Here is a 21,807-nt window from a genome sequence, read left to right as displayed (position 1 = left end):
GTGTGTATGTGTTGTGTATGCGTTAAACTAACCACCGTTGGGCGTCTCCAACGTAGCTGTCCGCATGGGTGCATCGATTTTGACGTGCAAGCTCGACAGTGTCGTATCGACCGGTATATCCACTTCCTGTGTGCCCACATAAGCGTCTGCGACAAGTGTTAGCTGTTAGTATGAGAACAAAGATAATATGTGTTTAAATTATTATTTACCATTTAAGATACAAAAAAAATTAAAATTTACAATATTCATAATTTGAGTGAGAATTGAAAATTCTTCTGCAATTCAATTTCTGCACAGCTAATGGATGCCACCCTTCACTTGGTTGACGTTCCATAACCTGGTTTTGTACTTCAAAATAGCATATGCTCAAAATAGCATATAGGAAAACACCCATGGCATTCATTTCGTTTTCATTTTATATATGTATATCTTTAACTGTATATATACAAAGTTTGCTATAGTTTTTCGCCGTTTTGCACGCTTTTGCGTTCGTACATATATCATATTCTGCGCTTTAGCACTCGCGTTTGTTGGCATGTTTTATAGCCAAACAGTCGTTTTCAATTTCAAGCGTTTTCCACCAACTTCATGGTGCGTTGATTTTTCCAAATGACGACGTATTTAATTACCAGTGTTTTATTTTGACTCAAATTTCGCTTGACCTAATGCTTGGTTTACAGCGCCGTCATTCAGTGTTGTGTTTGGTTAAACCTCGTTTTCGCACCCTTGTGGCAGTCGGTAGTCTTTTTAATGGTTTTTGTAGCAAAGACAACAATAATATGGCAGTCGCTCGGGTATTGTTAACGCGGCAGTAGTTACCAAAACTTTTCAGTGGATGTTTTATGCTGCTACAACGATATTTTTATTTTTTTAATATATATTTTTTTAATTTTTTTTTAATATTTTTTTTTAATTTCTTTTTTAAATAATTATTTCTTTTGCTATTTTTGCTTTTTAATAATATTTGTGTTTTTTTGTGAAATTTGCACACTGTCCAGCGACTTGAACCATTTCGCGCTTGTCATTAAAACGGCAAAACTAACTAACCGAGCTGTGTACGCAACCCCAACCACAACCTGGCGGCGCAATCTGTAGCAGCAGCAATGGCTAACAGTGGTATTTAGCATTTAAACGAGTTTTTCGCTTGTTGTTGTGTGATTTTCTGCCATTTTCATTTTCACTAGGCGGCATTAATAACGCCAACAACAACATTTATACATTTTAAATATTGCATTTGAAAACTTGTACTTGTTTTGTAATTGAAAGAGTAAACAAAAAAAGCAAATACACTACTTAGCAACTAAGGTACCGCAGCAGGCAGCAGCAGCAGCGGTTAGCTGACGGCGAACGTTGTATAAGCAATTATAATTACAAGTCAAGCAATTAAATTCGCGCACACCGGTTGACAAGAAGTCTGTGCAAAAAGCGAGTGCAATAGAAATTGAGAAAAATACCGTAGCACATTTGCTAACTCGTTTTCGCGATCAATCAATCAATTTACACGTTACATGCCATAACAGTACATTGTAGCACTGAAAGTTGTGAGTGTGGTAAAGGCGCTACTTAACCGACATATGTCTCCTATATGTAGGTGTATAAGAGAAATTCGCGCTTACCGTGCTGCCCTCCAGCTCCTGCGAGTTTTCGCTACCCACCAGATGCAGTACTTCGCCACCCGAACGTATGGCCACCTCGCCGAGTATGCCGCCCACAGCCTCCTGTGTCTCGTTTTCACTCGCCGAACGCTCACCATACCAGATGAGATAGAGCTGCAGCGCATTGATAGCGTTTAAACGAAAATATTGCAAATAAATTTTTCAATTAAATACAAATTACAAATTGCAAAACGAAATGTAAAATGTGTAAATGAACTCGCTTACTCACCCGTATGCGCTTTTTCAGCAGCGTTATAGCTGCATCTTGCACCAACTCCGTGTGTGGCGGTATCACTGCGGTTGATATGAAGACGGCGCTGTCGTATGGCACCAATTCGGAGGCATGCACAATGCCCACAAACGAATTGCCACCATCTTTTACCTTGATGCTGTTCAAGCCGGCGAGAAATTGGCGCGTATTATTGAAGCTATAGGCGGCTGGTATGCCTAGAAAAAATGTTAAAAATTATATATGTATATTAATTTACAGTTATTTCGTTGATTTAAATGTACTGCACTATACATAATTATAGCAAAAATGACTAAAGCTTATGCTGTAACATAACCTATTTTTTGGTAAAATTTTTTAAAAATTCTTCAAAAATACTCAAGTTTGCATCCAAGAGTCTGTATTGCTTAGTTGAACGTCATAATAGTTATAAGAAAAGGAAGTTAAACATTTTTAAGTTATTAGAAAATTTGCGGCGTCCGTCTGTCCATTTTTATGACGCATTGTAATCATTACATTGTAGTTGCAAAGGAAAATTTTTCAATGGATTTTTCTACTGTATATTCCTAGAACGGTGAAAAACAATAATTAAGCTAGCAAATTAAGTGACTTTCTAGTACGTGTGTTGCCTTTACATTTGTGGGCTTGGACTGATGTAGTATGAAATGTCGAAAATAATTGTATTGTTCTTGTTGTGTGAGAAAATAGCGATATTTAGCGGAAAAATTAAGCAGAATTTGTTTCTATTTTATTTTTTAATTTTCTATTTTATTATTAATTTTATTTTTTTTTTTAATTTTTCTTTAGATTTTTTTTAGATATTTTTTTTTAATTTTTTTTTTTAGATTTTTTTAAATTTTATTTAGATTTTTTTTTTTAATTTTTTTAGATTTGTTTTTTTTTTTTTGTTAATTTATTTTTTTATAATTTTTTTTATTAAAATTTTTATTTTTTAAATCAACATTCTATCCACATCGCTTTTATAGACTAATTGCTATGAATGCGAAATATTTCGTACGCATTTTTCTGAAATTGTTGACAAGCACCTGACGCTCGTTCGCTAAGCACGCCATTAAAAGCGATTACACTAAACCACTCCACTTATTGCCATACAAAGCTGGCGCAATCTCGCATACACACAAACATACAAACACTTAACCTCATACATACATATGTATATCCATAGGCTACGATTGTTTACGATTACATTTACGTTCACATTTTTACTCACCTGAGGCATTCAGCGAGACGAGTACGATTTTTATATTTAGATTTGTGCGTAGCGCTTCACGCCACAGCGCCTTCGTCTTCTCCAACGCATCGGCCGATGGATCAACGATGACAGCTAGCGGCATGCGAATGTACGCATCTTCGATGTAGTTGCGTAATTGTTCGTGTGGCAGCAGTTTACGTCCGCGCGTTATATTTATTTGTTTACCCTGTTTACCTGCCGGGCGTATTGTTGTTGTGAATGTCGTAGTTGTTGTTGTAGCTGCTGTGGTAGCTGTCGCTGTTGTTGGTGTTTGCGTTGTAGTGGAAAGCGCCGCAGCAACTGCAGCAGCTGCCGATTCTGTATCAAAACCTGTTGCCATCGCCGAGCTCGTGGTGGCGGCAATGTTTGGTGTGATCGCATCGATTGTATTCTCGCCGTATACCGTTGTTGTTGGTGTCGCCGCGGCGTCCATTAACGGGCCACTTGTAGTCCAAGCGGCGCCACGTGCCTGTGGCACAGCTGGTGGCAGACGCGCGGCATTCGTTTGCGCTCTGTGGATGGCTTCGACGACGTCGGACACTGACTTTGGCTGTGCGGCGATGGGGGGTGAGGGTGTGAGTGGCAGTGCAGGCGCCACTGTTGGTCGGTGTATTTTGTGCTGATGATGCAATTGCAACTTTTCCAAACTGTCCTGTGGGTCTTCATAATAATCGTCGTCCGAGCTGTTTGGCTGCAGTTGCTGTGTGCGCGGTTGTGGCGCCGCCACATGCTGCGGCTGCTGCGAAGGTGGCGCTGGTTGCTGATCCTTTAGCATATTGTCTTCCGCATCGGCTTCGCTGTGATGATATAATTTCATGGCGATCGGATCGATTTTATGCGTTTTCTGCGCGCGTACATTCATGTGTTCTTCATCCTCCACATAATCGGAAGTGGAGACATTAGCGTCTGCTTCCTCCACCGAAACGCTGCCACCGCTGATGGTGCGTGGAAATTGCTCAGCTTTACCCTGACGCACGTAGGCGGGTATCATTGTGCTCAACGAGCGCGGCAGCATGGTGGGTGGCAATGCGATGGGCGCACGAGCCGCACTGCCGTTCATTACCGTGCTGCTGTCCATCATTTCGATCTCCTGCGAATCGGTCATGACATCATCCATACGCGCTTGCGCTCTTATTGTGTTCACCGACTCATTGCTCACATCATAGGGCTGTGCCGAAGTGGCGGCAGTGGGTGGTGCAGCTGAATCGGCATTCCCCTCCAGCTCCGCCATTGCCTCCTGCATTTCCTCCAATAGTTTCTGGCGCTTCTCATGCTCATCCATGTCCTGTTGCAGTACGGCGGTTTCATAAATTTCGTCATTACCGCTCGCCACTTCACTAGCGCCACCGCCGCCACCGCCATCGCCCGCGGAGCCCAGCTCACTGCCACCGCCGTCGCCGTCGTAATCCGCCGCATTGGACGGTTGACTGTAGGCGATGAGCAGCGTGAGGATGACAATTGTCAGTGAAATTGTTGTAAATTGCAGTCGTAGTCTACTCATTTTGTTTGTGTTGGTGTTGGGGAATAACATTTTATTTTGTTATTCTTTGTTTTGTTTGCACTTTTATATAAATTTAACCTTATAGCGGTAAATATTTTCCAATGTTTCTAGTTGTTTTTTGTTTTCTTGCTCACTTTATTCGAACAAGCTCATCCTTCGCACGCAAAGTGTCGTTTAAAACTGAAATGAAGACAGAGAAATGGTTTGAAGATAAGTCTTAAGAATATACTGTCTTGCATTTTGTATTATTATGTGTACAGTGCGTTCTAAAAGACGGTATCTACCTGCAATTGTGCCAAAATTTAAAGTGTCCATACACACTATCATATCTACTCTCATACATACTATCATCATGAGTCGGCTTAGGTTGTGGAAGCTCTTTTTTCTGCTAGCAAAAAGGTGTGTTTATATTTAGTCTATATTTTATCATAATTTATTACATCGATTCTCGAATAACTGTGACAAAATAACTTAAAATTCACCAATTAACGGATAAATGAAAGAATTTGCTTAGGAAGCATACATAAGCTCCATTGTTCTAAAGCGGAGAAGGTTAGACGAAATCGGAACTTAATCGATTTCCTATTTTTATATAGATCGTCTCTGAGAGTATTTCATATAATCACAGTTAATACAACTATACACATTTAATACTTACTTAGCTCAGAGCTGAAGCCCAGTTGTTCTGCGGTCAGTCGCCACCATAAAATAATATACCTATGTGTACAATATCTATTAACATGTGGCTACAACAACATGCCTTGTCTAACCTTGACCATCCAAATCAATTTGAAAAATTTAAATTCGAATGTAATAAACGCATGCGCAGGCAGGCCAATAACAACAACAAATACAGCAGCGACTGCAATAGACAAACGCAGTGCTGGAACAAGAGACTTGGTCCGGCATAATAATAACAAAACAACAACAACATCATAGGTATGCACTCTATTTTGCATTTGTTATTTCTCTACGTTCAACTTGGCTGCTTTACAAATATTTTCTATGAGATAACAGACATATTTACGTGCACACACACACATACACTTGTTTATCGTGCTAGGAGGCATTGCATTGTTTTGGCTTATTTTTTACACGTAAAAATGTGCATTAACCGGCCATAAATTCTCATATTCATAAAAAATATTTGAATTGATTGTCAGCGAGAAATTTAGTGGAATTTATGTGGCAATAAAATTATGTCCACATTTGCGCGGGGCTTTGATAATGTCGCAGGCGCAATGGTTTCAGATGCTGCTCTGTGGTGAAGGAATAGTAGTAGTAGAGCTCTTGGTATTCGACTAATCGACTAACCGAATTAACCGAATAGAGCATTATTCGAATAATAATATTCGGTTTGCACTATCGTCGTCAGTCATCGACTATTCGATTCACCGCTGATTTTCGACTATTCGGTTAACCGTTCGTTGTCGACTATTCGAATAGTGCAAGTTCATTAATTTTCTTATTTTTATTGAAAAAAGTGAAACATTAAAACTAACAAAAAACTCGCCTTTTTTATGACTGTCGTACCAACACTGTTGTTGTTTCACATGCAAAATTAAAATATGACTGATACAACACTGCGTGGTATGTTTCTTGAGTTCGCTATTCTAAACCCCTACCCACTTGCTACTGAATTTTTTCGGTTTTTTGCGGCATATGCCTAGCACTGCAGTAACCGGTTACTTTTTGGAACCGTTTTTTTTTTTGGGACACACTCGTGGCAGTGTGGGCGGTCGGTGGGTGGGGCTTTGGGGCAAAACTTCGACGAGTGGGTAGTTGGTTTTCTGTGAAGAACCGGTTTTTTTGGGTCGGTCAGTGGTCGGTTTTGGTCGTGCCCTTCTGCCCGAATACTTCTCAACCGATTTATACCGCACATTGTATATATCTGGAAAATACGGACATATATCTGGAAAATCAAAGGCTTTTAGACTGCAAACTATATTATTCGAATAACCGCAGTAGAACGACTATTCGAATAATCGGAACATTGCGACTAACCGAATAGTGCTAACCGGTTAATATTCGTACGAACGGTTACAAACCGGATATTCGAATAATCGGTTTTCAGGTTAATCGAATAATTTTAAGAGCCCTAATATGTAGTAATAGATATTTTAGATAAAATATGAATATTTTGAAACAAATGTTACATTAAGAGCCGATATATTTTGTTTTTATTTTACTTTAATTCACTTATATTTTTATTTTTTCTCTTTGATTTAATTACATTTCAATTCCTTTTATATAATTTTATTTAATTAAGTTTTATTTTATTTAATAAAAAAAAAAATCTCTGTTATTAATTAATATTTCTCCTATTAATAGCACATATTTATATTTGTATATTTGCATTTATTCACAAGTGCAGCACTTGATTCAGCATAGCTAATTTTTGGACGCTTCTCTGTCTACCTTTATTTTGGTCACTAACGGTGTGAGCATTATTTACTTTTTTGTTGTTTTTGCTTAAATGATTGATTACCGAAAGCCGGTAAAATTTGTCAATCTACAAATTTTACATATATTTAAACGAATTTTGTTGTTAGTGGTTTTCTTGTGCAGAGAAACTTGTTTCAGTTGACATAATTTGGCAGTGCCGCTCTGCAAACGTGTTTTAACAACTTATTCATGGAGTTATAAATATAGGATTTCTGCTTATTTGGAGTCCAATTAATTGTAGAGATACTTTTTTTAAACAAACATTTTATCAATGAAGTTATTTAATTTTTTTTATTATAGTATGAAGGGTTCTGGAAAATTGCATAGTTTTTAGCAGTAAAAAAAATAATTTTTGGAAGATTTTAATTTTTGTCAATCGATTTTAATTTTAGTTATTATTATTGAAAACACCTAAAAATATTACATTTTTTTCTATTGCTTTGGAAATATTAACGAAAATATTAAACTTTTGCTTAGTAAGACACTCACAAAAATATTTTTAAACGTGAAAATAACTTGATTTAAGGGTATATTTGTTTTTAGCAACATTTTTTTTACCACAAAATTTTGGACAATATTTTTTTAAATTCTTTGGAGTTTTAAAAACTGTTATATATCCACTTTTAGGCAGTAATTTTCATAAATTATAGTTCAATTAAAAATCCTCTCAATTTAAAAATATAAAAATACAAATTTTTGTGTAAGATCAATCAAGTAATTTACTTTTCAAACCACACAATCATTACCTCTAACCAGCTATTCACACTTTCTAACACAACAAGTTCGTTGCTTAAGTCTTTTGTTAAAGAGAACAATCTATTGACTAACTCTATGCGCACTAACTATTTCAATTGCTGTGACTAAAATACAATAAATAATGCTACATACTATAATTAATTAGCAACGTTATTTATGCATTGTATTAATATGAGCTTAAGACAAAGAGCCGCCTCAGAGCCACGTTTGCGCAGACATATGTATCTAAGACTATTTATAAAACATATAAATAACTGAACCAACAATAAGCAAATTCATAAATAAAACATAGTCACTGGCTGTCATTGTCACGTTGCGGTTGCATCGCTCGTTAATCGAATGCTTTGGGAGAGCAAATCGTAATACTCGTATTAAAAAAAAATAAAAATAAAAATTAATAAATAAAAATAAAAAAAATTATAAAAATAAATAAAAAATAAAGTAAAACAGCTAAGCTCTTTCAATAGCAACAACTGCTGCCGTGTGTGCCCTAGCAAGCTAGCAGTTAGTCAGTCAGCAGCAGCTTGTTAGCTGCAACCGGCTTTCTTCTGCTATGACCTTGAGTTGTTGCTGCTGTTGTTGCGTCTGTATTAACTGTATGATATACATTTATATATGGTTAAAGTAAGAAATAACACATAGAAATAAACAGGTGTGGCCTGCCATTGTCACAATTAATTTAACTGCGTTGAGACATGTTTTCATCACTGCGTAGATAAGCGCCAGCAAATAAATATAAAATGTAAATAAAAAAATATAAAAAATAATAAAAAAATGCTTTAATTTCGCTTGTTAATTGCTCAAAACTAAGCAAGATCTGTGTCTAATTTCCAATTCATACAGTCTGACTAATGTCAATCGTCTGTAGCAGAATGTGAATTGGATGCGCGTGCCAAGTGATATGTGGCGATTTGCGTAGATGTATACTAATTGCATTTTGAATTAGAAAAAACACGCATTTCCTCTCACACGCTTTGGTTAGTGAGTTTTGTCGGCGCAAACGCGTTTCAAAATTCACTCTGATGCGGATATTTTTGTATGCAAACTCACTTGTGTGTGTGTGTATGTGTGCATGTTTATGGCGCTTTTCAACGCTCAGAATATTTTACGAGCATTTATACTACTTTTCATTTCATACAGTTTTTTGTGTGTTTTTTTATTTGTGCCATCATCAAACGCACATTAAGTATTCATTATGCAGGAAGGCAAACACAAGTTAGACGACTTTTGAGCCATAAATGAACGAACGAACGGCCTTACAGCATAGTGACTGCAGATTAGCACAATAAAAAAAAGCGAACACCCAAACAAACAAACGAAAACCGAATCGAAATCAATATTAAAATACAACAACAATAACGTAGCAACAACTCGACTCATAATCAAACAATACCAGCGGTAATTGCTGCTCTTATTCGCTACAAGCTCGTCACGTTCTCCGCCAAGCGCGTCAGCAGCGGACACTACATCCGAGTTCGTCAAGTCAGCAGACACATTTGTTATGCTGATCATAATCTCATAAGCAAAGCCAAACGTTCTTGTTTTTTTGTGATGGCGAGACACACACACACAGTTACATATATATATGTATATAAGTATACATTATGTCAAAATTATTTAATTTCATACAAATTTCTTGAGATTGCTTACTTTTATCCGCCCCCTCCTCCTGCATCCACGCTTTAGCAAGACGGATCACTCAATTTGTATTAGTCTAATTGACATTAATGATCATCAAATTCAGTTAATTACGCTTACAAATACGTGCTTCAATGTGATTATTCTACATATACCATAGTCAAATTTAAGTAATTCGGTAATCGTTGCTCGGTGTTCTATGATATTATATTATATAATGATGTCATGCCCTAGCTGTGCTAGCTGTGATTTGGTTTCTCATGACTCTGCGGCACTTAAGTAATTTTATTTTATGATTTAATAAGCGAACATAAAAATGCGATTATTCTTTATTCTATCGGCATAATATATAATCACCTACTTGTTTGTGTGTGTATGTGTATAATAAATAATGGTAATTGTGGCACGTAGCGATATTGGCTGGCTTATGTGAAAGGCGGATAAAACTTCAGAAATTGATTTGCTAATTTGTGTTGCTCATTACATCTGCGCCGATTTAATTTCAATATGAAACGCTTGAGATCGCTTTAAAATAACTTTTTTGAAATAGATACATGTGTACGAGGTGGGAAACGGAAATATTTATTAATTTTTTTACATTAATATTGTCGCTTTCAAAATAGTCCCCATAAGCACTTCTACCAGCGCTGCTCCCAATCGTCGAAAAACTACTCAAACTTGATTTTTGGGGTAGCCTTTGGCTCTTTCAACGATTTCTCGTATGCTTGTAAAATGATGACCCAAGGAAATGAGAGCATTTAACAAATAAAAATCGCCTTCACATGATACTTTTTTGGTTTGACAAATGAAAATTTTAGAATTCCCGTTTTTTTTGAACACACCTCGTATATATAAATGTTGGAATGCCTGAATGTTGATAAGCATGAATTTGGTTATCACCTGTTTCATTTATTGCTGTTTACTTAAGCTTCTTCCTCTGTTTCATAAGAAATGTAAGAAGTTTGGGCAAAGTTCCTTCAAAATTGAATTTATTGTGGCGGCTAAACGGATGCGAAACACTTCTTGACAGTTTCAGCAAGAACAGAAACAAAATTGTTAGAAGGTTGCCACCTATTTTGTAAATTAACTATACAAATTTGGAGCAATTAAAAAATTTCAAAAATATGTGTATCAAAGTTTACAGTGAAAATATATTTTATCAATGGTTGCCACCTATTTAAAAAATAGTAATTTAAAAAGTATTAATCAAATAAAAGAAATATTAAAAAAAATGGCTTAGGGAGGCTTAGAGTTAAAAAATATTTTTGTATAAGGGCAGCCAACGGTTTGAAAAATGTTATTCAAATAAATTGCTGAAATAAGTTCAATATTTTAACATTGTTATGAAATGAATTTAAATACAATATTGCATTGTTTGAACCTATGAATTTCAGCAATAAAATATTGTATCTGTCTTATATCTCCAATTTAAAGTGAGGTATCTACTTATATCACAAGTTATACTCATTACATTCTTCTTCTTCTTAACTGGCGTAGAAACCGCTTACGCGGTTATAGCCGAGTCCACAACAGTGCGCCACGCATCTCTCCTTTTGGCGGTTTGGCGCCAATTGGTAATACCAAGTGAATACAGGTCCTTCTCCACCTGGTCCTTCCAACGGAGTGGAGGTCTCCCTCTTCCTCGGCTTCCACCAGCGGGTACTGCATCGAAAACTTTCAGAGCTGGGGCACTTTCATCCATTCGAACAACATGACCCAGCCAGCGTAGCCGCTGTCTTTTTATTCGCTGGACTATGTCTATGTCGTCGAACAACACATACAGCTCATCATTCCATCTTCTGCGGTATTCGCCGTTGCCAATGTTTAAGGGACCGTAAATCTTCCGCAAAACCTTTCTCTCGAAAACTCCTAGTGCCGTCTCATCGGATGTTGACACCGTCCACGCTTCTGCACCATAAAGTAGGACGGGAATAATGAGGGACTTGTAGAGTTTAGTTTTTGTTCGTCGAGAGAGGACTTTACTTTTCAATTGCCTACTCAGTCCATAGTAGCACCTGTTGGCAAGAGTGATTCTGCGTTGGATTTCAAGGCTGACATTATTATCGGTGTTAATGTTGGTTCCTAGGTATACGAAATTATCTACAACTTCAAAGTTATGACTGTCAACAGTGACGTGGGAGCCAAGACGCGAATGCGCTGACTGTTTGTTTGATGACAGGAGATATTTCGTCTTGTCCTCGTTCACCACCAGACCCATTCGCTTCGCTTCCTTATCCAGGCGGGAAAAAGCAGAACTAACGGCGCGGGTGTTGTTTCCGATGATATCAATATCGTCGGCGTACGCCAGGAGCTGTACACTCTTGTAGAAGATTGTACCTTCTCTATTTAGCTCTGCAGCTCTTATAATTTTCTCCAGCATCAAGTTAAAGAAGTCGCACGATAGCGAGTCACCTTGTCTGAAACCTCGTTTGGTATCGAACGGCTCGGAGAGGTCCTTCCCGATCCTGACGGAGCTCATTACATTAGTACGTATATTAGTAGTGTAATGAGTATGACTTAAATTACTTTATTTGATTTTGTGCGATATTCCCTATATAAGCTCCGCGCTACAGCGATCACTTATACACTTGTTTATTGCCCGAAATCATCGTTTTGACCTACAGCACTCATTCTATTATTGTTGTTCCCATAACAAATTACGAAAAAATTGGCACAAAAAATCTTTGTCTCTGCACTACTAACACACTTTGGATTTTTTACGGTGATAAATTCTCATTCATTCTGGCAAATTGTGGCAATTGTCAATATTTTTAAGCTTATTAATAACCTATTTGTTGACAGGCCAATAAAATTAATGGCATAAATACATTTAATCGTCGCTGAAACACGTGCTACAAATTTAAGCTTTAGTTATTTAAAGTGTCAAAATAAACATACATATGTACATATGCTTATTAAAAAAATTACTTTTTGAAAGCAAATAGCTTGCGAAAGAAATAAATATATATTTTTATTTTTTGCATTGCATGAAATAAATTGTCAAAATGTCAAGTCATCCTAGAGCCAAGCTTTCAGCAAAGCCAAGTGACAGTTTACGCGATAACTGTGCGTTGTTTGTATGTATGTATGTTTGTTTGTATATATGTACGTGTCTTTTTTTGGCAATTTAAAGCCCAGTTTTTTTTTCCACAAATACCGCAATTGACCATTGTTGAAGGTCTTTCGCCTTTCTGCTGGTTTGTTGAAAAGCACTTCGCCTGCGGCATTTTGGCCATTCGAGAAAATGGTAGTAAATTTGAAAATAATTGTCTGTAATGGTCAGCAATTTTTGTAAATGAATAACGAAATACTTTCTTTTACATTCATTTTGCGCTGCTTTGCTTTCGTTTTAATGATTTTTCAATGAAACAAATTCGCTATGCGGATGGAATTAATGCGTGCAGAAAGTTGTAGGAAATAAATGTATATATATTTTAAATTTTTAGTGATAATTATATATAATTTATTATAAATTAAATATAATAAAACAAAAATAGTAAAAAGCAAAAAAAAATTAATTTAAAAATTTTTCCACAACATACGAATTTCATATTGGTCTACAACTTTGCTTCCGCCGTTTTCCAATAGATGTCTCTAGGGTCAAGCACTGGTCGATTAAATCGATTAAATCGTTTTATATCGATCTTGAACATTTGTGTCAACAAAATATTTGTAGAGATCTGTTGGCATCCCAAACTTATTCTCAACTGAAAATGTAATTTTTTGAGCCGAATTCTCGATATTTGCGGGAATGTCTCTAGGGTTAAGCACTGGTCGATTAAATCGATTAAATCGTTTTATATCGATCTTGGACATTTGTGTCAACATTAACCCAACAAAATATTTGTAGAGATCTGTTTGCATCCCAAACTTATCCTCAACTGTCAAGATGTCACTTTTTGAGCTGAATTCTCGACATTTGCACGGAATACGCATACTGCCAGAAAAATGTCAAAAGTAGTAGCTAGCGACGGTCAATGTTTTGAATAAAATTTTTGTAAACGTTTTTATACAAAAAAAACTTAAATTTACAAAAAAATTTACGGTAGACCTAATATAATTCTATAAATGAAATAAATCCTAAAAAAATTATCGCTGAATAACTGACATATTTATTAAAAATATTAAATAATAAATTATAAAAATAATTTGTATTACTTATAGAACAAACAGCTGCATAAATATCACTTTGTATAAAATATGGAGCTGTATATGTACATATATATTTATATTTATGTGTCTGTCATCATTGTCAGATTTTATCATCAATGCCGTCAACTAAATATTATACCTTGCACTTGAATCTAAATTATTTACGCTGAAAATATTTGCATACTTAATGCGCACGAAATGCGATTTTAAGCTGAGAAAATGCATTGCAAGCAAGAGTCGCAGGGGCGGGGCGTGTGCAGAGGGGTATTACGGCTAAGAATTGCAGCGCCAGCAAAAAAAACAATTGGCAAGTTTGTAATTTCAGTAAAATTTTTAAAGTCACTTTTGTGGTTGTACTCGTTGCTGTTGTTGTTGTCATTGTTGTTGCTGCTGCTCATGCTGCTTATTGCAGTATTTTGAGTGACACTTGGCATTTTTGATCGTAAAGCTTAAATTTACTGTAATTATTTAATTTGTTTGCAGAATTTGCGGCAATTTGCATTAAATATGATTTGTTGTACTTGTTGTTGCGTTTCGCTTTCAGCTTAATCATAACTTTTTTTTTGTTGCTGTTAGTGAAAATCACACGTTGGCCTCTAAACCCAATGGCTAGCTATTTGTTTGTCACTCAGTTCACTGCGTTTATTTGCTGTTGTTGTTGTGTTGTTGTTGCATATTTAAATAAAATGACGAATGAATGTCGGTTTCGGCGATTTTTCTGTGTGTTTACTCAAGCAGAAGTAATTGCCGTAATATGCAATTTATTAATTCATTTGCTTTTTTGATTTGTGTGAATAAAAGTTTTTGCATCCAATCACAGTTGAAATGTGAAGGGAAACCCTTGGGGCTGTATTTACTGTAGACTTATTAATTCATATGTTTGTTTATTGCACAAATGCGTTGTAATAATTGATAACACTGAAAGTATAGATGACCATTTAACAATCGAATTTCTTGGAAAGTCTCTTATGGTATTGTTTAACCCTTATGTGCTGTCACTGCGCTTAGGAATGAAAGGTACTTAGAAACGTTGACATTTTGACTAGGAATAAAGGCAAACACCAGCACATTCACCATGGTAATAACATATTTACTTACCACTTAAAAAGTTGTGACACTTACAATTTTTTAAAAGTAAATAATTATTGTTTTTACTACAGCGTTTGAACGAGAACTGACTTTGAAAATGTGAAATTTACTTATCATGCGAACTTTTATATATCAGACGCATGCCTTCGATTCGTTCTTAAGAATTTTTGCTACTGAAATTTAATGTGAATAGCTAACCAAAGTAACCGCAGCCTAAATTTATAGCAGTGCAGCATTATGACAAAATCAGCACTTGTTCTACAGCAATACTCTTTATCACGAAATGCAAACAATTATGATAATTTTTTTTTCTGCTGAAAGTTATTTAAAATTTCCAGTATTTCACTGCATTAAACTGAATATCGAATTTTATAGTATTTAATTTTCTGTGGAAACAGAATATATATGCAATATCGGATTTATCAGGATGACAGCAATCTGGTACTAAAATTATTGCCTACTTTTTGGCGCAAATTTGCATAACTAAATGATATAGTAGTTAGTATAGTCCACCACCTGCCTTTTCGCTATATTTACGCTCTACTTTCATTTACAATGCAATTGAATTTACATGCAATTGATGCATGACATCGAGTTGATTTTTATTAGAAATCTCATTAGGGTTGTTATAACACGTTGTTTGTTCGATTCTGTTGTTTTATCTTACTTTTGTACTGCACGTATCCAAGAAAAAACGCTTTGGAATGTTCAACTCAAAAAGATGTAGTTTATTTAAAGGTCAAAATGCAAGTGAAAGAATTTTTTTGGGTTTCTTACTAAACTAAAAATCAGGGTTACTCAAAGATGTAAGTTGCTAAAGGGTTGCATTTCAACACGCCACCTCAACGAACATATTTGAGCATTACAAGTAAATATATTTAACACAAGTTCAACATTTTAGAAAATTTTTCATGATTAGGTCTGGCTAGGTTCTTAGTAAATATGTCTGCAATCATATTACTAGTGCTGCAGTAATTAAGTTCGATTTCGCCACTTCGATAGATATTTCTTATAAAATGATATTTAATATCAATGTGTTTACTTCGAGCGTGGTATACGGGGTTCTTGACTAAATTCATCGCGCTTAAATTATCTCCGTTCACTATCATCGCATCCGGGCATTCGAGTTCCATTTCAGTTAATAGCTGCTTCAAGTAAACAGCTTCTTTAACAACGCATGCTAGCGCCATGTATTCGGCTTCTGTGCTGCTAAGTGCTATCGTCGTTTGCTTTTTACATTCGTATGAAAACACTCCTCCGGCTAACATAACTGCATACCCAGTATACGATTTCCGATCACCTGTGTCACCACCCCAGTCGGAATCCACAAAACACTCAATTGGTTTACCGGTTTTGTTATACTTCAGTTGCATATCTTGTGTGGTGCATAAAAACCTTAATATGCGCTTTGCTGCTGATAAATGTTCTACATGTGGATCATTGTTACGCTGTGCTAGCTTACAAACCGAGTGCAAGATATCAGGTCGCGTGCACACAGCTAGATACATAAGTGACCCAATGAGTGATTGATACTGCACCTGATCTGCTTTTTTACAATTCTGCTCATTACACATAACTTGGTGTCCTGGATCTAAAGGGATGGCGATCGGTCGACAATTTTCCATTTCGTACTCGCGCAATAACCTTTTAATATGTCCCTTCTGACTAATAGCAATAGCTCCAGTTTCACCATCTCTCTCAACCTCCATGCTTAAAAAGTGCTGGACTTGACCCTTGTCCACAACTTCAACTTTATTTGATATCATAGCCTTTATAAGTTTTAAGTGACTGTAATCCGAGCTGGCAATCAGTAAGTCATCAACATAAACGGCTATAATATTCAACTGCTTGCCCTTGTGCATAACATATACGCACGGTTCACACTCACACTGTTTGAATCCTATCTGCTTCAATATGGAATCTAATTTCATATTCCATTGGCGACCGGATTGCTTAAGGCCATATAAAGCTTTCTTTAACTTTAAGCAATGATCAGGATAACGCTTATCCACAAACATTTCGGGTTGATTCATATAAATATCTTCAGACAAATCGCTATTCAAATAAGCGGTGGATACATCCATTTGATGTAAGTGCAAACGGTATTCCGCTGCTATCGCAAAAATCATTCGAATGGTATTGTAACGTACGACGGGTGAAAAAGTCTCGGTATAGTTTACACCGTAAATTTGCGAACACCCTTTCGCAACCAACCTCGCTTTAAACCGTTCTACATTTCCATCCTTATTTCTTTTGACCGCGAACACCCATTTATTACGCACTGGTTTTTGGTCTCTTGGTAGCTTCACAAGTTCCCAAGTCTTGTTCTTCAACAACGATTCGTATTCAGCTTTCATTGCATTGTACCAATCGCCAGAAAGTTCACTTGATAACGCCTCACCTACTGTATCAGGTACTTTAATATTGCCATACGTCAACAAGCTTAAGTAATTATACTGTTTTTTTGGTCTACCGCATACACCAGTACGAATCAATTTCGGTCTACCTGGCCCACGTTTAAGCGAAGTTGGTTCATCTTCAGGAGACTCGAAATCGTCATCACTTTTCTCTGGCTGCATGCCACCATCATCTACAACTTCATCTTCGTTCGCGTTATCGTTTGCCTCATCCACTTGAATGACAGGTACCTGAGCCATCTGCTCATTATCGGACACGAGAACATTTATCGGATTCAATACGTCTAAAATTGCCTCATGCTGTTGCTTGTGTTGCGTTTGCTCGATGAAGTATACATCCCTACTAACAATTAAACGCTTTGCTTCTTTATCGTACAATCTATACGCCTTTGAAGTGTCAGAATATCCTACCATAACATATTCTTTACCCTTTGGCTTGAATTTGTCTCGCTGCCGTTTATCAAGTGCCACTGCAAATGATCCAAACGCTCTTAAATGCGCCACCGTTGGCTTATGCCCATGCCATGCTTCATACGGCGTTACACTATCTAACGCTTTGGTTGGAGAACGATTCCGCAAATACGCGGACGTAGATACCGCTTCACCCCATAACGACTGTTCGAGACCTGCACCCAGCAACATACACCTTGCCATTTCAAGTAGAGTGCGATTTAACCTCTCAGCAGCACCATTTTGCTGTGGCGTATACGGGACCGTAAGTTGCCGTAAAATGCCATTCGCTTTTAAATATTCATCAAAAATATTGTTGACAAACTCTGTCCCATTGTCGCTTCTTAATATCTTTAATTTCTCCCCAGTTTGACGCTCTGCCATTGCTTTAAATTCCTTGAATTTTTCGAACACCTCGCTTTTGTGCCGTAAAAAATACACGAATATATAGCGCGTTTTATCATCCATGAAGGTTAAGAAGTATCGGGCTCCACCGATCGATGCAACATTTACCGGACCGCAAACATCAGTATGCACCACCCCCAATACATCGGCTGCATAATTTTGTGAGTTACTATATGGCCGCTGAGTGCATTTACTCGACATGCACAAAGCGCAGTTGACATCAGTCGGTATATTAATCGGAAGTCCAAACACCATCTGCTTATTACTAAGCTGCCGTAAACTTGCGAAATTCAGATGGCCAAATCTATTATGCCACTTCATCACGTCGTCAGCAATTTTCTTCGCAAAGAACAATTTATTTTTATTTATTTCAAGTAAATATAAATCTCTGACCTTTTGTGCGCATAATATTATTCCTCCGTGTTTGTCAAAGAACTTCGCCGTGTTTCCCTTGAATTCGACAATATAGCCACTGTTAACTGCTCTGGCAACTGACACAAAGTTGCACTGTAAACCCGGTACGAACAAAACATCTACGAGAGTCACATCAAACTCGTTTGTTCGCAATCGAACAACACCTTTGCCTTTTGCTAATATTTTGTGTTCCGCCGCTAACATAATTGATTCTTCACACGGCTCGAACTCATCAAACATGTTGCGGTTACAACATAAGTGTGAAGAAGCGCCGCTGTCAACGCACCAAACATCGTTGTGTAAAATTCTGCTACTAACAGCAGCAAACAGTCCGTTTCTTGTTACATTTTGATGCGAAGATTTTTCTCGATCTTTTCCTTTACATTGTGCGGCGAAATGACCTTTTTTGCCACAACTGTAACATTTTAAATTTGATTTTTTGCTATTGTCTTTGCGTGTGCTTGCGGTACTTGCACTGTCGTTCGATTTTGTATGTTCAAAAATATTTTTTTTTGCGTTTGTGTTTGCGTGTGCTACGAAAGCTTGCACGCTACCCTCGGTATGCTCAGACTGGCATGTTTTACGTCGCTCGCCTTCTTCTATTAATTTAATTTTAACAGCAGTGAGATTTGGTAGCTCATCGCGAGACTCCAAAGCAACCACCAAACTCTCAAATGATTTCGGCAGACTTGCAAGAAGCATAATAACGAACAAATCATCCTGGAGACACACTCCAATTTCAGCAAGCTTCTCTGCGACTGCCGTAAATTTGCAAACGTATTGCTGGACACACTCACCGTCATTCATTCGAATTCCAAGTAACTGCTTGAACAAAGTTACCTTTCTCACAGGCCCTTTTGGTCTATGCACTTCTTGTAGACATTTCCACGCCTCATTCGCCGATTTGCAGTTTTTAATGTGGCTTATCTGCATAGGCGTAATGCTGAGGATTATTGTTGCTTTTGCCTTATCGTCTTTTGCCTTCCACAGCAACACAGCTTTTTCATCGGCACCTTCTTTTGGAGCGGGCAATTCTCCGCACGTAACAGGCCACAACTCTTGATGAACAAGCACACTTTGTAGCTGCAAGTTCCATGAGTCATAATTGGACTCATCCAATTTTTCTATGTTAAAAAGCGACGAACACATATTTTTTATTAATTACTTAACGCGATTTACTAGGTTCCCAGGAATTTGCACCTGGGCCCATAACCTGTTGTTTTATCTTACTTTTGTACTGCACGTATCCAAGAAAAAACGCTTTGGAATGTTCAACTCAAAAAGATGTAGTTTATTTAAAGGTCAAAATGCAAGTGAAAGAATTTTTTTGGGTTTCTTACTAAACTAAAAATCAGGGTTACTCAAAGATGTAAGTTGCTAAAGGGTTGCATTTCAACAGATTCACCACTCTATAAATAAATATAATAATTTACGTGCGTAAGGCTCGGTAGATGAATTCAAATTAAGAGAGTTGATATGACTTTATTTACACTATAAGTGGAATTGCAAATTTTCAAATTCCCGTTAGTTTTGAACACAACTCGTATATTAATACAATGCCTTATTTTTCAAACAAAACACAATGCCACATCATTTCGGGTTTTTAAATATATTTATTTATTAATTATGTTGATGTTCTGTTTATTTATACAAAACTACTTTCCTTTCCCTTTTATATAAACGGTTTCGTGTTTTTTTTTCTTTTGTTTTAATGCTTTTCCATTCACACCTTCGTCATATACTAATTAACGCTAAGCTTTAATAACTTTCAATACTCTTGTTGCGGTTCATTTACATAAAATAAATAGCTTGTGTTCTAGACACTTTAATAAATCGTCTTTTCTTACGAACATACAAAACGTAGAATAATATTATTTAAATGAGTTTCAAGTAACATTCTACACCACATTAAAATCATTTTGATAATATTAAAAGGTGAAGCGCGATGACAGCAACACGCGGCGTGAAATACAAAAAAAAAATGAAATGTTAAAATACTAGATAAGTATATCTTGAAATTATACTCTATGAACCGGTTCGGTTTGTAGTCGGAAACTGCACTCAACGCTCGTTTTGAACTAAAAAAGAGTTTGTATCAAAAATAAAGAATAAAAATAGCTAACATATAGAAGACACACATTTGGACGCCACAAGCTACGTGTCTAAGTTGGTCAAACGAAATTTATTTTATTTAAATTTTTTTTTATTATAAATAAATTATTTTGTTTCTTTATGCATACCCATATTTAGCTGGGGGGCAGTGTAAAGCTAAGAACATTTTACACATTTTTTATTTTCAATGTCAGCGTCAGAGTCAGAGTCTTTCGATGGCATCATCTGACAATGTCAGCAGCTGAACTTGAACAAGTTTTGCTTTTTTATTCATTTCAATTAGCATGTTTCATGTAATAAAAAAAAATTGTAAAAAAGTTGTAAAATTTGTATGATATAACATTCATATTTTGTTTGAGATATGTAGGTATTGTGGCGAATGTGTGAAATCTAGAAAATGAAAATAAAAACAAGTAAGGAAAGGCTAAGTTCGGGTGCAACCGAACATTTTATACTCTCGCAATTTATTGCTATATTTTTACTCAGAAAACACCATGGGGCACTGAGTTCTTCATATTCGATATCCGAGGCGTTGAAAAGTTATGGTCCGATTTCGACAATTTTTTCACAAGTGATGCCACAGATCATAAAGTTTTATTGCGCTATCTTCATTGGTTCCTTATGTATATCTTATAAAGTGAAGGAATCAGATGGACTTCAAAATAGAGTTATATGGGAAGTTGTGAACCGATTTCATCCCTTTCCACACGTGACATCAGGGTGTCAAGAAAATATTATATACCGAATTTCGTTCGAATCGGTCGGGTAGTTCCTGAGATATGGTTTTCGGCCCATAAGTGGGCGATGCCACGCCCATTTTCCATTTTGTAAAAAAAATATGAGTGCACCTTCTTTCTGCTATTATTTCTGTGAAATTTAGTGTTTCTGACGTTTTTCGTTAGTGAGTTAACCCACTTTTAGTAATTTTCAACCTAACCTCTGTATGGGAAGTGGGCGTGGTTATTATCTGATTTCAAGTTTGGTTTATATAGCTTTATTGGTTTGCGAGATATATACAAATATCCGATTTGGGGGCGGGCCACGCCCACTTACCCAAAAACATTACATCGAAATATGCTCCTTCCTAGTGCGATCCTTTATTCCAAGTGCACGGACAGACAGACATCCGGATTTCAACTCGTCTCGTCATCCTGATCATTTTGGTATATATAACCCTATATCTAACTCTTTTATTTCTTGGTGACACAAACAACCGTTATGTGAACAAAACTATAATACTGTCTCTTTTCTTGAAAAAGCACTATATTATTACATATGACTAGATTAAATGT

The 21,807-nt window shown here is 36.5% G+C and overlaps 2 protein-coding genes across 6 annotated transcripts in view; one reads left to right on the top strand and one right to left on the bottom strand.

Annotated features, from left to right (window-relative positions):
• Positions 1 to 21,807, top strand: part of Ddhd2_1 (mucin-17) — a 61,972-nt gene that overhangs the window by 5,524 nt on the left and 34,641 nt on the right. The window lies entirely within an intron of this gene.
• Positions 1 to 21,807, bottom strand: part of LOC105211825 (uncharacterized) — a 36,923-nt gene that overhangs the window by 5,477 nt on the left and 9,639 nt on the right. For 3 of the 5 annotated variants that reach the window (XM_054230526.1, XM_029039963.2, XM_029039964.2), the window contains exons 2-5: positions 3,116 to 4,817; positions 1,885 to 2,102; positions 1,617 to 1,769; positions 33 to 162 (exon numbers count right to left, since the gene is read on the bottom strand). In XM_054230526.1, coding sequence (XP_054086501.1) covers positions 33 to 162; positions 1,617 to 1,769; positions 1,885 to 2,102; positions 3,116 to 4,667 — 2,053 coding nt within the window. In that variant the 5' untranslated portion in view covers positions 4,668 to 4,817. Of the gene's footprint in view, positions 1 to 32; positions 163 to 1,616; positions 1,770 to 1,884; positions 2,103 to 3,115; positions 4,818 to 4,921; positions 5,023 to 5,295; positions 5,355 to 21,807 lie in introns of those variants that run through there. The other 2 variants (XM_054230524.1, XM_054230525.1) reach the window with 2 other exon arrangements.

Source organism: Zeugodacus cucurbitae, chromosome 5 (assembly GCF_028554725.1).
Source record: "Zeugodacus cucurbitae isolate PBARC_wt_2022May chromosome 5, idZeuCucr1.2, whole genome shotgun sequence".
NCBI lineage: Eukaryota > Metazoa > Arthropoda > Insecta > Diptera > Tephritidae > Zeugodacus > Zeugodacus cucurbitae.
This window is presented reverse-complemented; position numbering and strand designations above follow the sequence as displayed.